General features: G+C 40.4%; 1 protein-coding gene across 1 annotated transcript in view; it reads right to left on the bottom strand.

Moving 5' to 3' along the window:
* LOC128703136 (delta(3,5)-Delta(2,4)-dienoyl-CoA isomerase, mitochondrial) overlaps positions 1-16915 on the bottom strand; it is a 92976-nt gene that overhangs the window by 24434 nt on the left and 51627 nt on the right. The window contains exon 4 of the mRNA XM_070103446.1: positions 1042-1168. Coding sequence (XP_069959547.1) covers positions 1042-1168 — 127 coding nt within the window. The remainder of the gene's footprint in view (positions 1-1041; positions 1169-16915) is intronic.

The following is a 16915-nucleotide window of genomic DNA, read 5'->3' as shown; positions in this document are numbered from 1 at the left end:
AAATAAAATGATCGGAAATTGGTAATTTGGCCAATTTAATGCAAAGTTCAAAATATTCTAATTTCAAAACGGGGTCCAGAATAAACAATGTAGGTATTCCTGGAATTAAACTAACATTTCCTCTGTTCATTAGTTACATTTTCAGGCTTTACAAATGAATTCCATTTTGATTTTTATTCACATAATGAATTTTTATTCAAATAAAAAAATAGAAGATTTACTGATATGCAATACTGTAATAATTGTATAAATAATATCACCACATTTGTGAACGTATATCAGACCCACCAGCTGGTGTGTATTAGACGTGTGGGATCGTTTGTTTACTCTTGAACATCAGCAAAAATTTAACATATCTTCTATTTTGAACTCAGTTTCAACCCATTTCCATTACTAAAACCAATCAAAATCATCTCTATTTCTTTAATATATCTTCCATTCTATCAAATGAGACCAAGAAATCGCAAATACAACTATAAAAAACATACAAAAAAACACTGCAAATTCGCTGTTTTAATTGAAAATTACGGTCTCAGTTTTTTCTCTCATTATGCACTGTGTGCTTCAGGATTTGTTTTATGTGGTGCACACATACCACATAGATGTATTCTCTCATATCTAGGCCCAAATTTACCGCTCACAGCTTATCAGAGAGAGCTGAGCTCATGGCGTAGATCTACGGTTTGGACCCTAAACGTATAGCAGTAGATCTATGGCACGGACCCTCAAAGGGTTAATGTCCTCTGGAGATTTGCAGTGTCCTCAATGGATGGTACTGTCTTGCAAATTTTGGTATTGTCAGCAAAGGAAGACAAGGTGTTGAGGTTTACATTAGTCTATGTCAGATATAAGGATGAGGACAAGTATGGGAGGGAATACTATACCAAGTGGAATAGAGCTTTTCACTGTATCTACCTCTGACTTTACTCTGTTTACTATTACTCTGTGTTCTATTACTGTGCCTTTATGTATAAAAATTTATAATTTTGCTATTTGTATGTTTACATGTAGCAAATTTAAAGAGTTTATAATACTACTTACAATGAAGTCCAGTCCTTCTTGCACAGGATGATCTCTAGCATGCACCAAGGCCATCTTGGTAGCTTGGACTGCTACAGGAGACTTGCTGGCTATGGTAGAGGCCATGTCTAGAGCTCCAGATAACAAGCTGCAACACAAGAAATCAATTGGAAGCATTTTCAATCACAACCCTTCCTGAACCATTATCAAGTCATGAGTTATGGTCCAGCATACACTGAAAAGTTGTCTAATTTCATCAGCAGTTTCAGCCCATCCTCTTAATCACAGATGTTATTTCACCATTGTAGGGATGATCAAATTAGAGAGTGATGAAGTCACATTAAACAGTGAAAACCAAGCTTAGTTATGTCTTCACATACATCTAGGCACCCATTAAAGTGCAAGATACATGTTTTATGTGTAGAGAATGCTAAACACTGCTGTGTTTTAGGGACCTCCAGAGACTTCAACACTTCTAGGAACATGACCAGTGCCTGCATATATGTGCACATATGTTAGAACAGTAGGAAAATGAAGTAAATGTGTGTGTGTGTGTGTGTGTGTGTGTGTGTGTGTGTGTGTGTGTGTGTGTGTGTGTGTGCGTGTGCGTGTGTGTGTGCGTGTGTGTGCGTGTGTGCGTGTGTGTGTGCGTGTGTGTGTGTGTGTGTGTGTGTGTGTGTGCTGTGTGTGTGTGCTGTGCGTGTGCGTGTGTGTGTGTGTGTGTGTGTGTGTGTGTGTGTGTGTGTGTGTGTGTGTGTGTACTCACCTATTTGTGGTTGCAGGGGTCGAGTCCTAGCTCCTGGCCCCGCCTCTTCACCGGTTGCTACTAGGCCCTCTCTCTCCCCGCTCCATGAGCTTTATCAAACCTCGTCTTAAAACTGTGTATGGTTCCTGCCTCCACTACGTCATTTTCTAGGCTATTCCACTGCCTTACAACTCTATGACTGAAGAAATACTTCCTACTATCTCTCTGACTCATTTGTGTCTTCAACTTCCAATTGTGGCCTCTTGTTTCTGTGTCCCCTCCCTGGAACATCCTGTCTTTGTCCACCTTGTCTATTCCACGCAGTATTTTATATGTCGTTATCATGTCTCCCCTGACCCTCCTGTCCTCCAGTGTGGTCAGGCCGATTTCCCTTAATCTTTCCTCATAGGACATTCCCCTTAGCTCTGGAACTAACCTTGTCGCAAACCTTTGTACTTTCTCTAGTTTCTTGACGTGCTTTATCAAGTGCGGGTTCCAAACAGGTGCTGCATACTCCAGTATGGGCCTGACATACACGGTGTACAGTGTCTTGAATGATTCCTTACTAAGGTATCGGAATGCTGTTCTCAGGTTTGCCAGGCGCCCATATGCTGCAGCAGTTATCTGATTGATGTGTGCTTCCGGAGACATGCTCGGTGTTATACTCACCCCAAGATCTTTCTCCTTGAGTGAGGTTTGCAGTCTTTGGCCACCTAGCCTATACTCTGTCTGTGGTCTTCTGTGCCCCTCCCCCATCTTCATGACTTTGCATTTGGCAGGATTAAATTCGAGAAGCCATTTGCTGGACCAGGTGTCCAGTCTGTCCAGGTCTCTTTGAAGTCCTGCCTGGTCCTCATCAGATTTAATTCTCCTCATTAACTTCACATCATCTGCAAACAGGGACACTTCTGAGTCTAACCCTTCCGTCATGTCGTTCACATATACCAAAAATAGCACTGGTCCTAGGACCGACCCCTGTGGGACCCCGCTCGTCACAGGTGCCCACTGTGATACATCATTACGTACCATGACTCGTTGTTGCCTCCCTGTCAGGTATTCTCTGATCCATTGCAGTGCCCTTCCTGTTATATGCGCCTGGTGCTCTAGCTTCTGCACTAATCTCTTGTGAGGAACTGTGTCAAAGGCCTTCTTGCAGTCCAAGAAGATGCAATCAACCCACCCCTCTCTCTCTTGTCTTACTTCTGTTATTTTATCATAAAACTCCAGAAGGTTTGTGACACAGGATTTGCCTTCCGTGAATCCGTGCTGGTTGGCATTTATACTCCTGTTCCGTTCCAGGTGCTCCACCACTCTCCTCCTGATAATCTTCTCCATAATTTTGCATACTATACACGTCAATGACACAGGTCTATAGTTTAGTGCCTCTTTTCTGTCTCCTTTTTTAAAAATGGGAACTACATTTGCCGTCTTCCATACCTCAGGTAGTTGCCCAGTTTCCAGGGATGTGTTGAAGATTGTGGTAAGTGGCACGCACAATATATCTGCTCCCTCTCTAAGGACCCACAGGGAGATGTTGTCTGGTCCCATTGCCTTTGAGGTATCGATGTCCCTTAGCAGTTTCTTCACCTCCTCCTCATCTGTATGTATGTCGTCCAACACTTGTTGGTGTATTCCTTGCTGGTGTGTCCCCCCAGAGTCCTTCCTGTCTCTACTGTAAATACTTCCTTAAATCTCTTGTTTAGCTCCTCACATGTGTGTGTGTGTGTGTGTGTGTGTGTGTGTGTGTGTGTGTGTGTGTGTGTGTGTGTGTGTGTGTGTGTGTGTGTGTGTGTGTGTGTGTGTGTGTGTGTGTGTGTGTGTGTGTGTGTGTGTGTGTGTGTGTGTGTGTGTGTGTGTGTGTGTGTGTGTGTGTGTGTGTGTGTGTGTGTGTGTGTGTGTGTGTCTGGCTAGTTTCAATATAGAGTGGCAGAACAGGTGAATGTTATTACATGTTAAATAATAAGTTAAGAAGTAGCTACAACATAATTTATTTTGCAGCAAATTTCTCTTACATCTCCATCCTGTCTAAGGCCTACTTTTACTTCCCAATAAAAGTAGACCTTATACAGGGATGTGTGATGTCACAATGGTTGTTCAACATATTTATAGATGGAGTTGTAAGAGAAGTTTGCTGTAAAATAAATTATGATGTAGTTACTTCTTATCTTATTATTTAACACATAATAACACTCACCTGTTCTGTCACTTTATATTGAAACTAGCTAGAATTGTAAGAGAAGTGAATGCTCGGGTGTTGGCAAGAGGTGTGTGGTTAATAGATGAAGAATCTAACACAAAGTGGGAGTTGTCACAGTTGCTCTTTGCTGATGACACTGTGCTTTTGGGAGATACTGAAGAGAAGTTGCAGAGGTTGGTGGACGAGTTTGGTAGGGTACGTAAAAGAAGGAAATTAAAAATGAATATAGGAAAGAGTAAAGTGATGAGGATAAAATTAGGTAATGAAAGATTGGATATCAGATTGGAGGGAGAGAGTATGGAGGAGGTGAATGCTTTTAGATATCTGGGAGTGGACTTGTCAGTAGATGGGTCTATGAAAGATGAGGTGAATCATAGAATTGACGAGGGGCAAAAAGGTGAGTGGTGCACTGAGGAGCCTGTGGAAACAAAGAACTTTATCCATGGAAGCAAAGAGGGAAATGTATGAGAGTGTAGTTATACCAACACTCTTATATGGGTGTGAAGCATGGGTGGTGAATGTTGCAACAAGAACAAGGTTGGAGGCAGTGGAGATGTCATGTCTGAGGGCAATGTATGGTGTGAATATAATGCAGTGAATCCATAGTTTGTAGATTAGGAAGAACTGCGAGATTACCAAAACTATTATTCAGAGAGCTGAGGAGGGGTTATTGAGGTGGTTTGGACATGTAGAGAGAATGGAATAAAATAAAAATGACTTCGAGAGTGTATAAATCTGTAGTGGAGGGAAGGTGGAGTAGGGTTCAGCCTAGGTTGGAGGGAGGGGGTAGAAGAGGTTTTGTGTGCGAGGGGCTTGGACTTCAAGCAAGCATGTGTGTGTCAGATAGGAATGAACGGAAATAAATAGTTTTTAGGACTTGACATGCTGTTGGAGTGTGAGCAAGGTAATACAGTGGACCCCCGCATAACGATTACCTCCGAATGTGACCAATTATGTAAGTGTATTTATGTAAGTGCGTTTGTACGTGTATGTTTGGGGGTCTGAAATGGACTAATCTACTTCACAATATTTCTTATGGGAACAAATTCGGTCAGTACTGGCACCTGAACATACTTCTGGAGTGAAGAAATATCGTTAACCGGGGGTCCACTGTATTTATGAAGGGTTCGGGGAAACTGGCAGGCTGAACTTGAGTCCTGGAGATGGGAAGCAGAGTGTTTGCACTCTGAAGGAAGGGTGTTAATGTTGCAGTTTTATAACTATAGTGTAAGCACACCTTTGGCAAGACAGTGATGGAGTGAATGATGATGAAAGTTCTTCTTTTCCGGGATACAGCCAATGTGTTAATAAAAAATATTATACAAATTTCTCCATGGGGAAGAAGAAAAGAATTATTCCTCCATAAGTCATGTGTGTTGTAAAAGGCAACTAAAATGCTGGGAGTAAAGGGCTAGTAACCCCTTCTGTGTAAATTACTAAATGTTAAAAGAAAAACAAAAGTTTTTCTTATTAGGTCATCCTGCCTCTTTGGGATATGGCCAGTGAATTGGGGGGAAAAAAGATACAAATTAGCAGTAATCTGTAAGACATTATGTAGACCGAACCTCATACATTCACCCAACTCAATCACTAAAATTATGCTTCACCCGAGTAGACATGACTGATGTATGATGACTCTCAAATCAAATCAAGTTTATTCTCTATAAAGATTACAATGCGGGGTTTACATATTTTAGGATATTGTGGTTTACATGTTATAAAATACTAATTACAGAGGGGGCCACTGTCACACCTAGTATGGCTAGGTATTTCGGGCAGACTAAGATTAATTCATAACTCTAAATTATTACAGATTATGGAGCAAGTTGGTATTAAGGCTAAGTAACTACATTACAGTTTGTAAATTTAGCAATGTGAATGCTTTTGTTTTGGTACAATACATAGTTTCTATATTGGAGTATCACAGGCAAACTTATGACTAGTTAGGATTCATTATTTTAAGATTCGTATTTCTGCGTTTATAGTCAATTGGGTGAGTGTGTGAGTGTAAGTGTGAACCACCAGGTGGTTTTCATGTAATTAGCTGACAGGGTGAATCAGGACGATAAGATGTTTTCTAAAGGTAGTTTTGAAAGTGATGAATGTGTCTGCAGTTCTAGAGTTCTCAGGTAGGGTGTTCCAAATTTTAGGCCCTTTGACATACATTGAATTTTTGTAAAGGTTTAGTCGGACACGAGGAATGTCATTGAGATGTTTGTGTCTGGTGTTATGCCTGTGGGTCCTGTCACAACTATCAAGAAAGTGTTTTAGGTCAGGGTTAATATTGGAATTTAAGGTCCTGTAGATATAGATTGCACAGTAGATGTTCTGTGGATGTTCTGAACAGTGAGAAAGTTTAGATCTATGAAGAGCTCCTCCTCCTCCTCCTCCTCCTCCTCTTCTCCTCCTCCTCCTCCTCCTCCTCCTCTTCTCCTCCTCCTCTTCCTCCTCCTCCTCCTCCTCCTCCTCCTCTTCCTCCTCCTCCTCCTCTTCCTCCTCCTCTTCTCCTCCTCTTCCTCTTCCTCCTCCTCCTCTTCCTCTTCTTCTCCTCCTCCTCTTCTCCTCCTCCTCTTCCTCCTCTTCCCCTTCCTCCTCTTCTCCTCCTCTTCCTCCTCTTCTTCCTCCTCCTCCATTGCTTTTGGTCTCAAACTCCTTGAAATCATGAAATTGATCTTCACTGACACTTCCATCTGTGTTAGAGCATCACTTGGGAAGAGAAGAGTCCCAGATTTGCTGGGAAGTCACATATTTCTTACCGCTAAGCATACTGAAAAAGGACAACTGAAATGGCATTCCCACAATGCACCACTGACTCCCCGATTTTTTTTATATGGTGCACACTGACCATGGAGACCCATTCTCTCACATGTGGGCCTACCAGTTTTCTCCTGCTTGATTTGAAGCCGCTAGAATTTATGCATATAAATATGTCAGAAACAGTGGTGCGTAAGACGTATATATACGGCGTAAACAGTCAAAGGGTTAAACAGTCCAAACGTATATATACGTTCTCTCACGTGGAGCCCCAAACGTATATAGACGTTTCATTTGTCATTCCTTCAACATTGGCACGATAGGCCTGTCGCCTAGACATGAGAGAATGGGTGTGCACACTCAAGTGTGTGCCGTATGAAAAAAATTGGGGATGCCTGGGTACCACATGCTCTTTTTTCCTATAAAAAAAAAATTTCTCTCAAAATATTCAGGGCGCTGTGCAGGTGAATGTATATATACGTTTGGACTGTTTAACCCTTTCAGGGTCGGCAGGCCCTCTCCAAAACTTGTTTTCAGGGTCGGAAATTTTTCAAAAAAAAAAAAAAAACAATATCTTATGAAATGATAGAGAACCTTTACCCGATCATAATGACACCAAAAGTATGAAATTTGATGGAAAACTTAGGGAATTATGCTCTTGCAAATTTAGCGGTCTCGGCAATCATCATGCATCGGCAATTTTGCCCACTTTGAGCCCTATTTTCGGCCAATTCCAATGTTCCAGTTGAAAAAATCATAACTACAGTGGACCCTCGACCAACGTTGGCATCGTCTAACGTTAAATCCGACTAGCGATACATTTTAAAGCAAAAATTTGCCTCGACTAGCGCTAAAAAACCCGACCAACACTATTCGTTCCGTTCGAGACGCGTCCACTTTTGCCTGAGCGCGCCTCACTTGTCCCGTGGGTGCCAGTGTTTACAAGCCAGCCAGCCACCACGGTCCCATCCAAACATACAATCGGAACATTTCATATTATCACAGGGTTTGTAGTGATTGCACCTGCAACGTTGTGAAACACTTTAGAAATGTCATAAAGGAACGGGAGGTACAGGCCTCTATGGACAGATATGTTGTGCAACAGAGGTCCAGTGACTCTCAAGCTGGTCCTAGTGGCATTAAAAGAAGAAGGGAAGTAACCCCAGAAAAGGACTTGCCACCTCAAGTCCTAATGGAAGGGGATTATCCTTCTAAACACTAACACCATCAACTCTCTCCCCTCCTCCCATCCCATCATCACCAGATCTTCAATAAAGGTTAAGTGTCATGTAACTGTGCATGTCTTCTTCAGTTTGTGTGTATTAAAATTAATATTTCATGTGGTAAAAACAATTTTTTTTTCATACTTTGGGGTGTCCTGCATGGATTAATTTGATTTCCATTATTTCTTATGGGGAAAATTAACTCAACTAACAATAACTTTGACTAACGATGAGCTCTCAGGAACGGATTAATAGCGTTAGTAGAGGGTCCACTGTATTTCGCTAGAAGTCCATTTTTTCTATCGAATGAGTATAAGAAACCACCCATTTACCGATTTCAGCTATCCAATAAAGTGGTCAGAAATTGGCAATTTTGCCAATTTCACACAAATTTCAAACGATGCCAATCTCCAAATAGGGTCCAAAATAAACAAGACAGACATTCCTGGCACTAAAATAACATTTCCTCTGTTCATTAGTCATGTCCCCAGGCCTCTCTTACATTTCTTTTGCTTTCCACTTTGAATTTTTATTCTCATAAATAAATAGAAGATTTACTGTTATGCAGACTACTGCATTAGTGTAGAAATGGTATAAATAATATCAGCGCACTTGTGAAAGAATATTAGACTTACCAGTTGACGTGTATTGGACGTGTGGCATGATTTGTTTACTTTTGAACTTTGGCAAAAATCGAACATTTCTGCTACTTTGAGCTCAATTTCAAGGTACTTTTCATTGTGAAACCAATCAAAATCATCTCTATTCCTGTGATATATCTTCCATTCTATCAAGTGAGACCAAGAAAACGAGAATACAACCATAAATACCATACGGAAATGCAGTGCAAAGTCGCTGTTTTAAACCAAAAACACGGTCAAAGTTTTTTTCTCATTATGCATTGTGTGCTGCAGGATTTTTTTTATACTATGCACACTGGCCACACAGACCCATTCTTTCATATGTAGGCCTACCAGCTTTCTCTCGCTAGATTTGAAGGCGCTAGAATTTATGCATACTAGTACAGCACCAACCCTGGTATGCAAGCCGTACTAGGACGGCACAAACCCTGAAAGGGTTAAGGGTTAAGTGTAAGTTTATTGGCAGTCATCCAGGTTGTGATTAACCCTTAAACTGTGCAAACATAGATCTACGTTTTTTCAACATTTGAAAGTATGTAAAAAAATTGTAGAGCTTCTTTTTCTTTTTTTACATTTGAAAACGTGTAAAAAAATCTTTGATCTACATTTTTTTTTGTTATATTTGAAAATATGTTAAAAAATGCAGATCTACTTTTGGAGCACTACGCATGTGAACGTAGATCTGTTTGGACAGTTTAAGGGTTAAGAGGAAGAACAGGGACCCAAGGACACTTCCCTGTGGTACTCCAGTATCCAGTGGTCTTGTTTATGAGGTTGTGTCCTTAACCCTTTGAGGGTTTCGGCCGTACTAGTACGGCTCACGACCCAGGGTTTTTGACGTACTAGTATGCCTAAATTCTAGCGCCCTCAAATCTAGTGGGAGAAAGCTGGTAGGCCTACATATAAAAGAATGGGCCTATGTGGTCAGTGTGCACAGTATAAAAAAAATCCTACAGCATACAGTGCATAATGAGAAAAAAAAACTTTGACCGTTTTCTTGGAATAAAACAGCGACTTTGCACTGTATTTTTGTATGGTATTTATTGTTGTATTCTAGTTTTCTTGGTCTCATTTTATAGAATCGAAGACATATTACAGAAATTGAGATGATTTTGACTGGTTTTACAATGAAAAGTTCCTTGAAATTGAGCTCAAAATAGCAGAAATGTTCAATTTTTACCAAAGTTCAAAATTAAACAAATCATGCCAAGCGTCCAATACACGTCAACTGGTGAGTTTAATATTCTTTTGCAAGTGCGCCAATATTATTTATACCAGTTTTTACACTAATGCAGTAGTCTGCATAACAGTAAATCTTCTATTTTTTGTGAGAATAAAAATTCAAAGTAGAAAGCAAAAGAATGTAAGAGGGGCCTTGAGATGTGACTAATGAACAGAGGAAATGTCATTTTAGTGCCAGGAATGTCTTTCTTGTTTATTCTGGAGCCTATTCGGAAATTGGCATCTTTTGAAATTTGTGTAAAATTTGCAAAATTGCTAAATTCTGACCACTTTACTGGATAGTTGCAATTGGTAAATGGGTGGTTTCTTGCACTCATTTAATAGAAAAAATGGAGTTCTAGCGAAATATTCTTGTTTTTTGTCGACTAGTCCAGTGGATTTGGCTGAAAATAGGGCTCAAAGTGGGCAAAATCGCTGATGCGTAAGCATCGCCGAGACCGCTAACTCCGCAAGAGCATAATTCCATAAGTTTTCCATCAAATTTCATACTTTTGGTGGCATTATGATCGGGAAAATATTCTCTATCTTTTCATGAGAAAATTTTTTTTTTTTTTTTTTTTTGAAATTTGGCCAACCCTGAGAACGAGTCTCGGAGAGGGCCTGTCGACCCTCAAAGGGTTAATAGAGATGTATTGATGTCTGTTAGTAAGGTAGGATTTGAAATACAGTAGTTCCCCACTTATACAGCAGGTTAGGTTCCAGGCTTCTGCCGGACAGCAGAACGCCATTTTTTCCACTCACAAATGCATATAAATGCCAGATAACAAGTTTACACTAACATATATTAAGCTAGCAATAGAACTAGGCATTAAAAACTATAAAAAGTAAAATACACGCATAGTACACCCATTACCTACCTTAAAATATTTGTAGTCTTAATGTAGGGCGAGAGGTGAGTCGTATTTATTTGTAGGAAGTCAGGTGTGGGAGGTATGGTAGCCAGCCAGGTAGCCCATCCCACCCACACGTAATATACAGTATACAGTCATTTAACACAGTAGTAACATTCCTGAAAATGCCGTGGTAGTTAAAAACTGTGTTAGACAAACTGAAGAACTTATGGGAAAAATAGGGTTATGTTCCTGCGAACCCCCAAAAAGCCAAACAACTTTTATTTAGACCAACAGATCTTACAAAAATAAAAGTGAATATGTAATTGTAGTTCATTGTCATGATGTATTATGGTGTTTTACTGCTTAAGATTACAAATGGAACAGAAATAATAGTATTTCTTACCCTAAATTGTGGGTGCTGGTGTTTGTGGATGATTGTGGAGAGTGGAGAGAGATGCTGTGGCCCTACTGGGCTGAGGAGGATGGTAAAGGTTCTGGTACTGAAGTCGATGATTGTACTGGAGTGTGCATAAACCAGTCAAGACAGTCAGTCAAATCAGTGAGTCAGTCAGTCAAATCAGTCAGTCAAGTCAGTCAGTCAGTTAGTCAAGTAAGTCAGTAAATCAGTCAAAGCAATCAAGTCCAGTCAAGTCCAGTCCAGTCCAGTCCAGTCCAGTCAGTCAAGTCAGTCAGTAAATCAGTCAAGTCAGCCAGTCAGTAAATCAGTCATTCATCACACAAACTCGTATTTACTCACACAGTAGGGCCCCGCTTTACGGCGTTTCGCCTTACGGTGTTCTGCTAATACAGCAACTTCAAATTATGACCAAAATTTGCTATACGGCAAGTGGTCTTTCAAATACGGCGTGCACCACCCGGTTTGTTTACATTCTCTGTGAGCATCTCTCTCTATTATGTCTGGAAATTTTCCAAAATTTCAAGTGTTTAAAGTTATTGCACATTTTATATGTACTCTGATAATTATACTTATGTGTACCTGTACCTAAATATACTTACATGCTGTGCTGGCATGCAGATACACATTAAAATCATTAAGTCTCTCTACTCTTGAAGATGCCATATTAATAATCTCTTGGGCGCATTAAATGTCGTATATTATGTTAATATAGAGTTTTCCATTAATCCTTCTAAGATATTTTTCAAAATTATGTAATAAACACACTACATAACACATAAACATGATACCTACACCCACAGTACAAAAACTGACATAAATATGAGATTTCTTTACCAAGAAGTTGGTGAGAGGGTCGGAAGAATTACATTTTCTCTAGTCAAACACCAGTTACTTAACTGTAGAAAAATATTCCTTTCATAGGCCTTTCACTTTATCTGTATATATTCACGACCCTTGTGGGTTAAGAGCTTCTTTATTATGATTATAATAATAATAATAATATCATTCACTCTAAAAATGGTGTGTTGCATGAGAATAGGAGTGTTGCTGTTTATTTATTCTGTACTAACTTGTCAAAGCTTCATTCCTTCTAAAAGTGATGTTACATGAGAATGGAAGTACAGTGGAACCTCTACTTGCGAGTTTAATCCATTCCATGACCTTGCTCGCAACTGGATTTGCTCGTTTGCAGAGTCAATTTTCCTCGTTTAAATTAAATGAAATGCAATTAATCCGTTCCAGTGGAATTCTATACTTCAATAATTTCGCTAATATCAACTCTACGGCTTATTTATCTATCTCAATTCATCTAATATGACATAATAAACAATATAAATAAAATAGAAACCTGATATATACTCTAAAATGAATAAAATATGTAACTCATGTAGTGGTATGGGCGGTGTCAGCAATGGACGAGAGTTTGTCTGGAGACAGGACAAAATGCTTTCTGAATAATTTCGCTAATATCATCTATATGGCTTATTTATCTATCACAGTTCATCTAATATGACATAACAAACAATATAAATAACATAGAAACCTGATATATACTCTAGAATGAATAAAATATGTCGTTATGTAACAGGTGGAGGCAGCCACAACCGCTCCCTCTTTGTTGTGGCAAACACTGCCATCTAGTGGCGGTCTTTTGAAGCCATCTATTATTATAATTATTATGTATTACGTACATTATGAGTACATACAGTGGACCCCCGGTTTGCGATGCTATCGGTATCTGATAAATCCGGTAACCGATGCATTATATTGCAGAAAATTTGCCTCGCTTCCCGATACAAAACCCGGTATGCGATGTGGTTCGTACGAGACGTGTCCATGTGTGGCCTGAACTGCCCTGTGTGTGCCAGTGTTTACAAGCCAGCCAGTGTGCGCGCATCTAAGGATACATTCGGTACATTCCACATTATCCATATTATCACTGTTTTTGGTGCCTGTTTTTGCAAAATAAGTCACCACGGGCCCCAAGAAAGCTCCCAGTGCCAACCCTTCGAGACCAAGGGTGCTAATGACTGTTGAAATGAAGAAAGAGATACTGTAATTGCAAAGTACGAAAGTGGAGTGCGTGTGTCGGAGCTGGTCAGGTTGTATAGTAAACCCCAATCAACCATCTCTACTATAGTGAGCAAGAAAACGGCAATCAAGGAAGCTGTTCTTGCAAAAGGTGTAACTGTGATTACGAAACAGCGACCGCAAGTGTTAGAAAATGTTGAGAGACTGTTATTGGTGTGGATAAATGAAAAACAAATAGCAGGAGATAGCATCTCTCAAGCAATCATTTGTGAAAAGGCTAGGCAGTTGCATGACGATTTGGTAAAAAAATTGCCTGCAACTAGTGGTGATGTGAGTGAATTTAAGGCCAGCAAAGGTTGGTTTGAAAGATTTAAGAATCGTAGTGGTATACATAGTGTGATTAGGCATGGTGAGGCTGCCAGTTATGTTGTGCGACAGAAGTCCAGTGACTCTCAAGCTGGTCCTAGTGGCATTAAAAGAAGAAGGGAAGTAACCCCGGAAAAGGACTTGCTACCTCAAGTCCTAATGGAGGGGGATTTCCCTTCTAAATGCTAACACCATCCACACTCTCCCCTCCTCCCATCCCATCAATCATCACCAGATCTTCATTAAAGGTAAGTGTCAATTATTCTTTCGTTATTTATTGTTATTTATTGTTATTGGTGTTATTGTAATTACTATTCTATTGCATTAAACGTAATATTTCATGTGGTAAAAGTTTTTTTTTCATACTTTTGGGTGTCTTGCACGGATTAATTTTATTTCCATTATTTCTTATGGGGAAAATTGATTTGCTTTCCGATATTTTTGGTTTACGATGAGCTCTCAGGAACGGATTAGTATCGCGAACCGGGGGTCCACTGTACATATGTACAGTGGACCCCCGCATAGCGAACTTAATCCGTGCAAGAGGGCTGGTCGTTATGCGAAATGTTCGCTATGCGAATTAATTTTCCCCATAAGAAATAATGGAAATAAAATTAATCCGTGCAAGACACCCAAAAGTATGAAAAAAAATTTTTTTTACCACAAAAAAATGTTAATTTTAGTACACACAAACTGAAAAAGGCATGCACAATTACATGACACTTACTTTTATTGAAGATCTGGTGATGATTGATGGGATGGGAGGAGGGGAGAGAGAGTGTTAGTGTTTAGAAGGGGAATCCCCTTCCATTAGGACTTGAGGTAGCAAGTCCTTTTCCGGGGTTACTTCCCTTCTTCTTTTAATGCCACTAGGACCAGCTTCAGAGTCACTGGACCTCTGTCGCACAACAAATCTGTCCATAGAGCTCTGTACCTCCCGTTCCTTTACGATTTGTCTAAAATGGGCCATAACATTGTCATTGAAATAGTCACCAGCACGGCTTGCAACAGCTGTGTCAGGGTGATTTTCATCCATAAAGGTTTGCAGTTCAACCCACTGTGCACACATTTACTTAATTTTTGAAGTAGGCACAATGGATTCCACAACTGGCATAGGCTTCTCAGGGTTAGCCCCAAACCCTTCAAAATCTTTCTTAATTTCCATACTAATTCTCACCCTTTTTACCACAGGGTTGGCACTAGAAGCTTTCTTGGGGCCCATGGTCACTTATTTTCCAGAAACAGCACCGAAAACACTGTAATAATACGAAATATTCCGAGTGTATGCTTGAATGTTACCGCGGAGGCTGGCTGGTAAACAATGGGACGGGCGGCACATGTGAGGCTGGCTGAGGCCGCACATTGGACGCGTCTCGGACGAAGGTCGCTGAGCGGGTTTTTGTCCACTATGCGGGGCAAAATTTTAGCAAACAAAGCGTTCGCTATGCGGATTGTTCGCTATGCAAGGCGTTCGCTATGCGGGGGTCCACTGTATTATTATATGTATTATATTATTATTATTATTGTATTATACTATTATTATTATATGCATTATTATTATACATATTATTATTATTACTACAAATAATTTATTCTAGGTAGTAGGTTGGTAGACAGCAACCGCCCAGGGAGGTACTACCGTCCTGTCAAGTGAGTGTAAAACGAAAGCCTGTAATTGTTTTACATGATGGTAGGATTGCTGGTGTCCTTTTTTCTGTCTCATAAACATGCAAGATTTCAGGTACGTCTTGCTACTTCTACTTACACTTAGGTCACACTACACATACATGTACAAGCATATATAAACACGCCCCTCTGGGTTTTCTGCTATTTTCTTTCTAGTTCTTGTTCTTGTTTATTTCCACAGTAGACCACGGCATCCGACTCCACAAACTTGACCACTATGGTATAAGAGGCCATGCGCTTGCATATTTTAAATCCTACCTTTCTAATAGGTATCAGTATGTCACCATTAAAGACACAGCCTCATCAATATGGCCACTTGATACTGGAGTTCTGCAGGGAAGTGTCCTTGGACCCCTGCTCTTCCTCATTTACATCAATGATCTTCCAAACATATCCCAACACCTGAAACCCATTCTCTTTGCTGACGACACGACTTATGTCATCTCCCACCCTAATCTTGCCACCCTCAACACCATTGTTAATGAGGAGCTGATCAAAATATCGACTTGGATGACAGCCAATAAACTTACACTTAACACTGGCAAAACCTACTATATTATGTTTGGTAGCAGAGCAGGTGTTGCGCAACTTAACATGAAGATCAACAACACTCTAATTGCCAGACATAATGAGGGCAAATTCCTTGGCCTATACCTCGACAACAACCTAAATTTCAGCACCCATATCCAACACATAACAAAAAAAGTATCCAAAACGGTGGGGATCCTCTCCAAGATACGATACTATGTACCGCAAACTACCCTTCTCACAAACCATACCACGGGTGGGATTGAACCCGCGGTCAAAGAGTCTCAAAACTCCAGACCGTCGCGTTAGCCACTGGACCAGCTAGCCACGGGTTCAATCCCGCCCATGGTGTGGTTTGTTTGCAATCGTGTCATTACGATTTCGTGAGTCATGCCCTTCTCAAACTATACCATTCACTTATACAGTGGACCCCCGCATACCGTTGGCATCACATAACGTTAAATCCGCATACCGATACATTTTATCGCTAAGATTTTGCCTCGCATACCGCTAAAAAACCCGCTCAACGCTATTCGTCCGAGACGCGTCTATGTGAGGGGGCAGTAAAGCAACAGCAAAGAACTACAGACCAATAGCACTAACATCCCATATCATAAAAATCTTTGAAAGGGTCCTAAGAAGCAAGATCACCACCCATCTAGAAACCCATCAGTTACACAACCCAGGGCAACATGGGTTTAGAACAGGCCGCTCCTGTCTGTCTCAACTATTGGATCACTACGACAAGGTCCTAAATGCACTAGAAGACAAAAAGAATGCAGATGTAATATATACAGACTTTGCAAAAGCCTTCGACAAGTGTGACCATGGCGTAATAGCGCACAAAATGCATGCTAAAGGAATAACAGGAAAAGTCGGTCGATGGATCTATAATTTCCTCACTAACAGAACACAGAGAGTAGTCGTCAACAGAGTAAAGTCCGAGGCAGCTACGGTGAAAAGCTCTGTTCCACAAGGCACAGTACTCGCTCCCATCTTGTTCCTCATCCTCATATCCGACATAGACAAGGATGTCAGCCACAGCACCGTGTCTTCCTTTGCAGATGACACCCGAATCTGCATGACAGTGTCTTCCATTGCAGACACTGCAAAGCTCCAGGCGGACATCAACCAAATCTTTCAGTGGGCTGCAGAAAACAATATGAAGTTCAACAATGAGAAATTTCAATTACTCAGATATGGTAAACATGAGGAAATTAAATCTTCATCA

This window comes from Cherax quadricarinatus, chromosome 85 (assembly GCF_038502225.1).
Source record: "Cherax quadricarinatus isolate ZL_2023a chromosome 85, ASM3850222v1, whole genome shotgun sequence".
Classification (NCBI taxonomy): domain Eukaryota; kingdom Metazoa; phylum Arthropoda; class Malacostraca; order Decapoda; family Parastacidae; genus Cherax; species Cherax quadricarinatus.
Note: the sequence above shows the minus strand (reverse complement) of the source record. Positions and strands in the feature narration are given on the sequence as shown.